The sequence below is a fragment of the Schistocerca cancellata genome, chromosome 1 (assembly GCF_023864275.1).
Source record: "Schistocerca cancellata isolate TAMUIC-IGC-003103 chromosome 1, iqSchCanc2.1, whole genome shotgun sequence".
NCBI lineage: Eukaryota > Metazoa > Arthropoda > Insecta > Orthoptera > Acrididae > Schistocerca > Schistocerca cancellata.
In genome coordinates, this window is record NC_064626.1 from 762253092 (window position 1) to 762265694 (window position 12603).

At 41.2% G+C, this 12603-nt stretch overlaps 1 protein-coding gene across 3 annotated transcripts in view; it reads left to right on the forward strand.

The window, feature by feature from the left end:
* Positions 1 to 11942, forward strand: part of LOC126186642 (mannose-6-phosphate isomerase) — a 134760-nt gene extending 122818 nt beyond the window's left edge. For all 3 annotated transcript variants that reach the window (XM_049928228.1, XM_049928227.1, XM_049928230.1), the window contains exon 7: positions 10844 to 11942. In XM_049928228.1, the coding sequence (XP_049784185.1) occupies positions 10844 to 11047 (204 nt within the window). In that variant the 3' untranslated portion in view covers positions 11048 to 11942. The remainder of the gene's footprint in view (positions 1 to 10843) is intronic.
* Positions 11943 to 12603: the final 661 nt, after the last annotated feature.

The following is a 12603-nucleotide window of genomic DNA, read 5'->3' on the forward strand; positions in this document are numbered from 1 at the left end:
TAGAACACCCTTGGGATGTTTTAGAATGCTGACTTCATGCCAAGCCTCACCGACCGACATTGATACCTCTCCTCAGTGCAGCACTCCATGAAGAATGGGCTGCCATTCCCCAAGAGACCTTCCAGCAGCCTGATTGAACATATGCCTGTGAGAATGGAAGCTGTCATCAAAGCTAAGGGTGGGCCAATACCATACTGAATTCCAGCATTACCGATGGAGGGCGCCACAAACTTGTAAGTCAGTTTCAGCCAGGTGTCCAGATACTTTTGATCGCATAGTGTATGTTCCAGAATGCAGCACATCAAAATGGAATTTTCTGGTGCTCATACCTCGAGTTCTATTGATGATAAAAAAAGCAGGGTCAAGTGTTTTGGATAGTCCTTGGGCTAGGGACCATTTGTATACCCAACAGGAGGATCATCTTAGTACCACTATCCTGCAGTACAGAATAAAAGTATGAATATTACACTCTTCTTCCTGCTTAGGCAAATGAAGCAAATCAGTTGGTTCTTTTTGCATTTGATGTGGTTTGTGGTGGGCATGATGGGACTTAATGGAGACACCATTAGTTCATGGGCAGTTCCTCAGAAAACTTCAAAGAAAGGGTGTTTTTTTTTTTTTTTTTGCCGTCACCAGCAGTCCAAAATCCAGCCGAGGATTCTGAGATGGCTATGCACAGCAAATGGCTGCAAGTTTTGCAATATATTTCTGAGATGCCAGTCTCGTACAACCTTGAAAACTTTCTTCATATATTTATCCATTTCCAGTATACATAGATTCAAAATTACCCTTGTTGTACACATAAAATACATGTGTAAAATTTGGTGTGAGGTGAAAACATAGTTTATTAAGTGACGTAGCACAGAGAAATATGCTGTAAAGTGTCTCTGTTATCATTTAGGAACATCGTATGTATTTCTGAAGCATATGCAAAAAAAGTTTTGCACGTGAAACCCAGTCTGAGATGTAAAATTAGTTTTGCATTATTTCATTTTCACATAAGGAAACTATCTAAATTTTACTGTACTGTACATTTCTTTTCATACTCTGGAGAACCAAAGAAACTGGTACCCTTACCTAATATCATGTAGGGCCCCCGCAAGCATGCAGAAGTGCTGCAGCATGATAGGGCATGGGCTCGACTAATGCCTGAAGCATTACTGGAGGGAATTGACACCATGAATCCTGCAGGGCTGTCCATAAATTCATGAGTATGAGAGGGCAGAGATCTGGACAGCACTTTGCAAGGCATCTCAGATATGCTCAATAATGTTCATGTCTGGGGAGTTAGGTGGCCGGTGGATGTGTTTAAAGTTAGAATTGTGTTCCTGAAGCCACACTGTAGCAATTCTGGATGTGTGGGGTGTTGCATTGTCGTGCTGGAATTGCCCAAGTCCGTCGGAATGCACAATGGACATAAACGGATGCAGGTGATCAGACAGGACGCTTATGTACATGTCACCTGTGAGAGTTGTATATAGACATATAAGGGGTTCCATATCACTCCCACCGGTACAGAGCCTCCACCAGCTTGAACAGTCCCCTGCTCACATGCAGGGTCCATGGATTCGTGAGGAGGTCTTCATACCCATACACGTTCATTTGCTCGATACAATTTGAAACAAGATGCACCCGACCAGGCAACATGTTTGCAACCATCAATAGTCCAATGTCGGTGTCGATGGGGCCAGGTGAAACATAAAGCTTTGTGTCATGCAGTCATCAAGGGTACACGATTGGGCCTTTGGCTCCGAAAGCCCATATCAGTGATGTTTCATTGAATGGTTCGCATGCTGACACTTGTTGATGGCCCAGAATTGAAATCTACAGCAGTTTGCAGAAGGGTTGCACTTCTTTCATGTTGAATGATTCTCTTAAGTTGTTGTCGTTCCTGTTCCGGGAAAATTCCCACTTCATCACTACCTTGGCTGTGTCCCGTCGCTTGTGCACTGACTATAAAACCACCTTCAAACTCACTTAAGTCTTGATAACCTGCCATTGTAGCAGCCGTAACTGATCTAACAACTGCGCCAGACACTTGTATGGGCATTGCCAACCGCAGCACCGTATTTTGCCTGTTCATATATCTCTGTATTTGAATACGCATGCATGTACCAGTTTCTCTGGCACTTCAGTATGTAAATTACATGCTCTCCTGCAGCAAGGAAAAGAAGGGTCCCAATGGAAAAAGGCTTCTACTGGAGCACAAAAAATTCAAAATGTTCCTTCTTATTTAAAGGACTCTGACTGGAAAGTGAGTTACCAGTTGCCTCATTCCTGTGCTCCCTGCCGCCGTTGGATAAGCAGCTGCAGCAGCAAGTCGTATACTCCTAGCTCACTCATTTGTTACATAGTTTAATTCTTAATTTCTTTGCGTGTTTTTGGTACTTGCATTGTTTAATTCATAAATTTCGGGCGTATTATAGTATTTGAGAGTTGTAGCATCGCGTTTTAGTACTCGAATAGTGTTAAATCGCGTAGTCTCCTTCCGCCGCCGAGCAGTGTGTCAGCAGTGCACAAGTGGCAGCATTACTGCATTTACTAGGCAATCTTGTATTTTAATAACCGTTTCAATTTTGTGTCGTTTTGTTTGCGCTCTCTGTAGATTAGTTCAGACGTTCTTTGCACAACAGTTTTTAGCATGGATAGGGACTGCAACTGCTGTGTTCGGATGCAGGCTGAGTTGGCATCCCTTCGCTCGCAGCTTCAGGCAGTGTTGGCTTCGGTCACACAGCTTGAGGCTGTTGCCAATGGGCATCACTGTGGGGGTCCAGATGGGGGTTTGTCGGGGACGGCCAGCTCGTCCCACGCATCCCCCGATCGGACTACGACTGTGGTTGCCCGGGATACTGCCCGCATTGAGGCTGATCCCTCACCTGTGGTAGAGTGGAAGGTCGTCTCAAGGTGTGGCAGGGGGTGAAAGAAATTCCGGAGGGCTGAACGGAAGGCCTCTCCAGTTTGTCTGATGAACCGGTTTCAGGCTCTGCCTCAGGCTGATACTGATCTTCGGCCTGACATGGCTGCTTGTCCTGTTCCAGAGGTTGCCCCTCAGTCTGCAAGATCCGGGCAGTCGCAGAGGGTGGGCTTACTGGTAGTTGGGAGCTCCAACGTCAGGCGCGTAATGGGGCCCCTTAGGGATATGGCAGCAAGGGAGGGGAAGAAAACCAAAGTGCACTCCGTGTGCATACCGGGGGGAGTCATTCCAGATGTGGAAAGGGTCCTTCCGGATGCCATGAAGGGTACAGGGTGCACCCATCTGCAGGTGGTCGCTCATGTCGGCACCAATGGTGTGTGTCGCTATGGATCGGAGGAAATCCTCTCTGGCTTCCGGCGGCTATCTGATTTGGTGAAGACTGCCAGTCTCGCTAGCGGGATGAAAGCAGAGCTCACCATCTGCAGCATCGTCGACAGGACTGACTGCGGACCTTTGGTACAGAGCCGAGTGGAGGGTCTGAATCAGAGGCTGAGACGGTTCTGCGACCGTGTGGGCTGCAGATTCCTCGAGGGTGGTGGGGTTTCGGGTTCCGCTGGATAGGTCAGGAGTCCACTACACGCAACAAGCGGCTACACGGGTAGCAGGGGTTGTGTGGCGTGGGCTGGGCGGTTTTTTAGGTTAGATGGCCTCGGGCAAGTGCAGAAAGGGCAACAGCCTCAACGGGTGCGGGGCAAAGTTAGGACATGCGGGGACCAAGCAGCAATCGGTATTGTAATTGTAAACTGTTGAAGCTGCGTTGGTAAAGTACCGGAACTTCAAGCGCTGATAGAAAGCACCGAAGCTGAAATCGTTATAGGTACAGAAAGCTGGCTGAAGCCAGAGATAAATTCTGCCGAAATTTTTACAAAGGCACAGACGGTGTTTAGAAAGGATAGATTGCATGCAACCGATGGTGGAGTGTTCGTCGCTGTTAGTAGTAGTTTATCCTGTAGTGAAGTAGAAGTGGATAGTTCCTGTGAATTATTATGGGTGGAGGTTACACTCAACAACCGAGCTAGGTTAATAATTGGCTCCTTTTACCGACCCCCCGACTCAGCAGCATTAGTGGCAGAACAACTGAGAGAAAATTTGGAATACATTTCACATAAATTTTCTCAGCATGTTATAGTCTTAGGTGGAGATTTCAATTTACCAGATATAGACTGGGACACTCAGATGTTTAGGACGGGTGGTAGGGACAGAGCATCGAGTGACATACTGAGTGCACTATCCGAAAATTACCTCAAGCAATTAAACAGAGAACCGACTCGTGGAGATAACATCTTGGACCTACTGATAACAAACAGACCCGAACTTTTCGACTCTGTAAGCGCAGAACAGGGAATCAGTGAGCATAAGGCCGTTGCAGCATCCCTGAATATGGAAGTTAATAGGAATATAAAAAAAGGGAGGAAGGTTTATCTGTTTAGCAAGAGTAATAGAAGGCAGATTTCAGACTACCTAACAGATCAAAACGAAAATTTCTGTTCCTACACTGACAATGTTGAGTGTTTATGGAAAAAGTTCAAGGCAATCGTAAAATGCGTTTTAGACAGGTACGTGCCGAGTAAAACTGTGAGGGACGGGAAAAACCCACCGTGGTACAACAACAAAGTTAGGAAACTACTGCGAAAGCAAAGAGAGCTTCACTCCAAGTTTAAACGCAGCCAAAACCTCTCAGACAAACAGAAGCTAAACGATGTCAAAGTTAGTGTAAGGAGGGCTATGCGTGAAGCGTTCAGTGAATTCGAAAGTAAAATACTAGGTACTGACTTGACAGAAAATCCTAGGAAGTTCTGGTCTTACGTTAAATCAGTAAGTGGCTCGAAACATCATGTCCAGACACTCCGGGATGATGATGGCATTGAAACAGAGGATGACAAGCGTAAAGCTGAAATACTAAACACCTTTTTCCAAAGCTGTTTCACAGAGGAAGACCGCACTGCAGTTCCTTCTCTAAATCCTCGCACCAACGAAAAAATGGCTGACATTGAAATAAGTGTCCAAGGAATAGAAAAGCAACTGGAATCACTCAACAGAGGAAAGTTCACTGGACCTGACGGGATACCAATTCGATTCTACACAGAGTACGCGAAAGAACTTGCCCCCCTTCTAACAGCCGTGTACCGCAAGTCTCTAGAGGAACAGAAGGTTCCAAATGATTGGAATAAAGCACAGGTAGTCCCAGTCTTCAAGAAGGGTCGTCGAGCAGATGCGCAAAACTATAGACCTATATCTCTGACGTCGACCTGTTGTAGAATTTTAGAACATGTGTTTTGCTCGAGTATCATGTCGTTTTTGGAAACTCATAATCTACTATGTAGGAATCAACATGGATTCCGGAAACAGCGATCGTGTGAAACCCAACTCGCTTTATTTGTTCATGAGACCCAGAAAATATTAGATACAGGCTCCCAGGTAGATGCTATTTTTCTTGACTTCAGGAAGGCGTTCGATACAGTTCCGCACTGTCGCCTGATAAACAAAGTAAGAGCCTACGGAATATCAGACCAGCTGTGTGGCTGGATTGAAGAGTTTTTAGCAAACAGAACACAGCATGTTGTTATCAACGGAGAGACGTCTACAGACATTAAAGTAACCTCTGGCGTGCCACAGGGGAGTGTTATGGGACCATTGCTTTTCACAATATATATAAATGACCTAGTAGATAGTGTCAGAAGTTCCATGCGGCTTTTCGCGGATGATGCTGTAGTATACAGAGAAGTTGCAGCATTAGAAAATTGTAGCGAAATGCAGGAAGATCTGCAGCGGATAGGCACTTGGTGCAGGGAGTGGCAACTGACCCTTAACATAGACAAATGTAATGTATTGCGAATACATAGAAAGAAGGATCCTTTATTGTATGATTATATGATAGCGGAACAAACACTGGTAGCAGTTACTTCTGTAAAATATCTGGGAGTATGCGTGCGGAACGATTTGAAGTGGAATGATCATATAAAATTAATTGTTGGTAAGGCGGGTACCAGGTTGAGATTCATTGGGAGAGTCCTTAGAAAATGTAGTCCATCAACAAAGGAGGTGGCTTACAAAACACTCGTTCGACCTATACTTGAGTATTGCTCATCAGTGTGGGATCCGTACCAGATCGGGTTGACGGAGGAGATAGAGAAGATCCAAAGAAGAGCGGCGCGTTTCGTCACAGGGTTATTTGGTAACCGTGATAGCGTTACGGAGATGTTTAACAAACTCAAGTGGCAGACTCTGCAAGAGAGGCGCTCTGCATCACGGTGTAGCTTGCTCGCCAGGTTTCGAGAGGGTGCGTTTCTGGATGAGGTATCGAATATATTGCTTCCCCCTACTTATACCTCCCTAGGAGATCACGAATGTAAAATTAGAGAGATTAGAGCACGCACAGAGGCTTTCAGACAGTCGTTCTTCCGCGAACCATACGCGACTGGAACAGGAAAGGGAGATAATGACAGTGGCACGTAAAGTGCCCTCCGCCACACACCGTTGGGTGGCTTGCGGAGTATAAATGTAGATGTAGATGTAGATTCAACCTTTCTTGGCATCTTTAAAAATTTTCCCAAAAATTTTGGCATGTGATTGTATTCACACTTTTTTATGCTGTGAGAGAAGACGACAGTGACAGTGGCAAAGACACAGAACAGTAATGTAAATACTGGAAGAATCTAGATAGGGGTTGTGTTATAGCAAGAGTGAAGGAGACAATGGAAGTGAGAGAGAAAGAGAGGGGCAAATGGCAGTGGAGCATAGTTGACAGTGACAGAACAATGCTATGAAAAGAGAGAAGGAGACAGTGCCGGGGGGAGGGGGGGATAAAGATAAAGTAGAAGTGGGTGAGAGCCAGTGATAGTGACGGAGTATATGACATCGACAATGAGGGATAGAGAGAGAGAGAGGGATAGTGACATTGAGAAGAGACAGCAGCAGAAGGAAGGAACGAATGAGATATTAAAAGTAAGAGAGAGAGAGAGAGAGAGAGAGAGAGAGAGAGAGAGAGAGAGAGAGAGAGAGAGGAAACTGTAGTAGTAGGACAGAACAAAGGGGACTGGGACTGTGATGGTGATGTAGGAGTGTATTACAGAGACAGACAAAGAATAATGACAATGAATTGGGCTGGATGAGTGAGTGAGAAAGGGCAACTGGAAGTGCTTGGATATGATGGACTACTGGGTGTGAATGAGTTACAGTTAGGGGAGCTTGTGGGAGTTTGAGGTGAGTTGATAATAAAAAAAAAAGTGTGAATATGATCACATGCCAAAATTATTGAGCAGATTTTTAAAGGTGCTGAGAAATATAGAATGAGGCAGTCGGTTCTCCACTTTTCACTCAGAGTCTTTTAGATTAACAGGAACATATTTGTATTTTTTGTGCTCTGATCTGAGCATGTTTAGACTGGTAAGAAGAATGAGCCAAACCTTGTTTTTAATCCGTCACCCAGACACTCCTTTCTGCAAATCACTGCTCTTGACACTGTTCTTATGTCTGTATATCTGATGATAAAACCTTTTGATTTTGGCAAATAATACCACACACTGATGAATTTTCAGGACATTAATAAGGCTCTGGTTCAAAAGATTGGTGTATATCCCTAGCTGTAATACAAGAGAGAGCCCATGGCCAGAACAAATTCACTATGCCATATTGCATCAGCTCTTCTCTAGAGGAAAAGGAATACCCTCAATTATTTTCATAGAAGCTGCTCAGTAAGAGTAACTTATTGCAGCAAATTTGATTTTTTTCCCTGTCTCCTTTGGTGAATTTAGGTAAAAAACTACAAGGTGCAGAAATGTATCCAGGGCATCCACAATTCCCTTCTAGGAAAGGGGATATGAATTGGTGGATGTGATAGCCATGCATGGCTATAAGACTTATTCTTTGAAACAATGTATTACTTTTTATAAAAAGAAGAATAACTGCTAAAATCCAAAAGTACAAAACTTGAGATTCAGAAATAGATCCATGAAAAGCTTCAATTGGAACATAGCTCTGTATGAAATGATTACAAGCTTTTGGATTATTGTGTTGCAGGAAACCGTTTAAGACAAGATTGATTGATTGATTGATTGATGACTGAAGATGCCCTTCTAAGGACCAAAAACAAAAAAGCCTAAAAGAAAAGTCATAATGAATCAAATAGAGAATATGGTTGCGCACATATTTCGAGACAAATCCTTGCATGAAGATTGTAGTTGAAAACTGCATCAAACCAGTGTTAGGATTTATAACCAAAAGACCATAGTAATATCTCCCAGTATGTTCTTATTTCACAATTGACTCACAAAATCATGCATAATTGGAAAGAGGAGTAGTTAAACTTTGTCACTGCCATACATAAGTGCGAGAATGAGTGGATCGAAATGAATAACAACAAGGAGCAGTTTTAGAGGTGAAGACATGGCCAGCCAGAGACACAAGTTGAAGTTCTTTTAAAAGAGGGCAGTCTTTTACACAGAGGTTTCTTCCTTATGTGAGAATCCAATGGTATCTATTGCTTATGGTAGTATGCATCGAAAGGAGTATGTGTGCCGATTCTAACTACTTAAAGGAAACCATACTTCCAGGATGCATTAGATTCTTTAATATTTCTCATAAGTAACACAATGGCAGTATGGATTCTACAAGTTATTCATGTTTCAAATTGACATCTGAATATTTATTAACACCTTCAGAGAACATCAGAAATGGACATCTTTTATTGGTGGTTGGGCAGCAAGGAAAACTAACAAGACAGACAAATGGTATCACTTGGAATGAGATGGGCCAAACTACATGATGGGATGGGACAAAAGCAATTGCTTTCTTCGTATGGTACTATAGAAATGACAGTTAAACATGTGTGAGATGAAATTACATCTGCTTGGAAATGGAAAAGCAATTATGAATCCGTCGTCCACTCATGAATTAAAGAGAGATGGCTAGTTGAATTAACGGAATTAAACTAAGCTAAACCTTTGCTTCCTGAATGCCATGAAGCTTGACAAACTCAGCTGGGACATAGCGTCCTAGTTAGTGATACCACACAAGTTTAATGCCTGCCTTCGTAGAGTGAAGACAGTGTCAATAACCGTTGGACTGCTTCCAGAGACTAGAAGTCTGCCATTCAAGGTTTGCCGTCAGGATTTGAATACCACCAGCACCAAACTCTTGAAGAAAGCTGCCTCAGAGCCTGCTGAAAGAACAAATGTCTGTCCTCTTGGAGCCTAGCATAAAAATGTCCTTTGTACTTTTCATTTCAGTTTCACTTCATCTTTCCTAAGGAAAGCAAATGGCTTGTTTTGTCCAATCAGAATCTTACAACCACCAATCTGCCAGTGAGACAAGAGAACCACAAAATTGCTATCCCTTTCCACATGAAGTTTAGGGAGTAGCTAATTAGAGTTTACCACCCAGGAGTGGAGAAGTTCACTGCTTTCAAACTGTGTAGTGCCAGTTTATTGCAGCAATAATTATTTTGTGAGCACAGGACTGTGTCGATCAGTATCGTTGTGCCATATGCCTATTGCATTTGTAAGCGTAGCAGCAGACAGACAGAGCACATTTTGAGCAAAGTTTGTGAAGAATAGTTTTGTCGAAAAGAAGGGCCTCATTTTGTGCTCTATCAGTTAGCATATGACCAGACCAGCAAGTCACGTCAGCTGTACTATGAAAACAGTTCCTATCTCTGTAGCTGACTACTCACTACACATGCTGTGAAGAATCATTGGATTTGTAAAGGATCAACCTCTCTAGTCTTGCAGGCATAACCAGCCTTTGTCGAACGGGTGACAAAAGACTGTTTTCAATCGAGTTGTAAAGAAAGAAATTGGTCCCATGGAGTCCATGCACACCTTTACCAAAAGCTAAGAAGAGAATGAGAAACTACGTACTTCATGATTGATTAAAATTACTCAATCATTGGTTCACAGAGTTGTATCTAAACAGCACAGAAAATGAAATGTTATAAGGGGTTATTCATTAATCCCTTGCAATTGTTTCTGTCATTTAAGAGTGCCAAAAATTAGCTTGTCATGAAACAAGTTATCCAGACAGTTGGCCTGCTTGTTTCAGTATCAGTAAGTGAATTCTGACAATGTTTTGTTTATTGGTGAGAGTGCAGTTTGTTGCGTAGTTAGGGCACAGCTCGCTGTTTTGGATGATAGCAGAAAAATTGTAAAGCCCATCTTAAATTTTTGTGTATATTCATAATTCAAATACATATTTCAGGATGAGTATTAAATTTTTTCAACAGCCTTGTTCTAACTAGTCAGATGTTGAATATTTTTCATTAGATAGCTCCTCATATCCGACAAAAGCATTTTGTAGTTGGCAGCATATTTTTTTGGATTTTCGTCTCCATCTTTTACTTTCCTAGTATTACTTTATTGCTTAGTTAATATTATCTACATTGATTTCATTTGCTTTAAAATTTAAATAATACATTCATAACAACAAAATGCATGATGAATGGTTTACACTATCGTGATATATACAGAAAAAACACAAGCACATATACAATGTACGCAGTTGGTCAATTTTAAGTTCACATATTATCATCATAACTGATAAATCATTATTTTCCAGATCCAGTTTTCCACCTGTAAATGTGTGTCATGTTTTGCTGTCATTATACATATATTGTTCCTAGATTTCTTTTAGCATCAAAACTCTTTTTGCCACTTCAGTTTTCATTTCTTTGATCATTTTCTTGCCTTTTGCCATAGAAATATTTTGTGCTATCCTAATTTTCTTCATTGTCATTACATGCTCCTCCCAGATTACTGCAAAAAGTTTTGGAAAAGTGCCTGCTTTAATGTACTTAAATATTCATTTATTTTAAAATGGGGTCTTGTTTTTACATCAGTGTAAAATATGCATGCTTGGGATTTTTATTGGTTTTAGGTGCCGGCAGAAAAATCCAATTATAATCTCATTCGTCGAGACTGTGCCAGCATTTTGATAGTAATTGAGGGAGAAGCCAATACGAACCTACTGGCACTGAGAAAAGGTACTGTTTTATTCCTCCGAGAGAATCAGGAATTGACAATTCAGAAGGTCACTAGAGGGAAAGGTATTACATTGTACCAAGCTTTTTGTAATGTGTAGAATGAAAAGGAAGTATCATTCATTGCACATCACTGTAAAAGGCTGCATAGAAATGTAGTATTGTGCTAAGTGTAAATTTTATGCAGTGACTTTGTAATAACTTACAGTTCACAGTACTTTGGGTAGTGCCATATAAATGATTGAAACCGTATTTTAGTATAACTTGTACAGATGCATTGTGTATTTGTTATATATCTATCTCATGATCCTTATCATGTACTACACTCTGTTCAGTTGCTAAAATTTGCATTCCAGTGTTGTATAACTTTAAGTGTAATTTTTGTCTCAGGTAAAATCTGACATCTGTAACTGCATATGCAAATGTGTCAGGCTGTGGAAGTAGTAAGCATTCACTTCCCACACAGGTTGTAGATTCAAACTGAATTAATATTGACAAAACAGGTTTTTTTCGTATAACTGTGCCAAAAACAGTGAATTACAAATTTTGAAATTTACACTTATTTTTTAGCTATATACGCAATTTACGCTTTGGTTTTTTTCTATGTGTCATACTATATTAATATTTGATGATAGTGATTTAACTATTCTGGGTTAAGAATTTAGATAGTTGTATATGACATAGTTATCAGAAATAAGGCAGTATGTTTATATATATATTTTTTAAATTCAAATAACTTTATGCATTTTTAAGAAATTTTTTTAAACAGATGTGTGCAGTCAAGTCAGTCATCTGTCTTGTAGAGGAGATACTGATCACTGGACGGGCACACAAACGAATGAACTTTGTAATTCAGCTCTCAGAGTTGCAGTGTTCTTCAGAGCAAAGAGCATGCACATTTATATGCAGCCTTCAGGAAATGCATCTATATTTCAGAGAGTTGCAGAATGGTTATTAAAAATGTACTCTGATAAAAAATGATGCGTTTAAGAAAAATTGATTATTCTTTTTCAAGGAAGAAACTATTTAGTGTGTATGTGTGTTTCTTTTTGAGAGAGAGAGAGAGAGAGGGGGGGGGGGGACTGGCTTGTTTCTGGCCTGTGTCTGTCTTTTCCACTTCGCTTTGAACAAGTGGATGTGGGATTTCCCAACTGAATTGAAACCTGAACCACATCGTGCAGGTGCCACATTACAGTACTTGCAATGCCTAGACACCTCACTTTTGGTTGTCCTTTAATCTGCAACTTGTCTCTTGGTTGGCCGAAGACTGTTAGCATTCTGTGATGGTTTATGTACACACGTTTTGTAGAGAAATACTCGACCAAAGAATGCCTCAACAAGTTTTGCTGAGCTCAATAACATGATCAAAAAATTCCATTTCAGTATTGAAATTCTATGTAAGAATGATCATAAACAGAGCACTGGATCATACTGAAGTACCTCTAAACAATATAAAATCAAACAAATTTTATTGTCATTAAACAACTTAGTGTTGTAATAGACAGCATCAAAAAAATACAAGGAAAGGTGACAAAACACAATACAATACATACATACATGTGATTTTTTTTAAGGTATCAATTAGGTTTTAAAAATATACAGAAAAGAAAAGTATTTACAGTTATACGTCTCCTGGATCAAATTTGTCACAGAATAT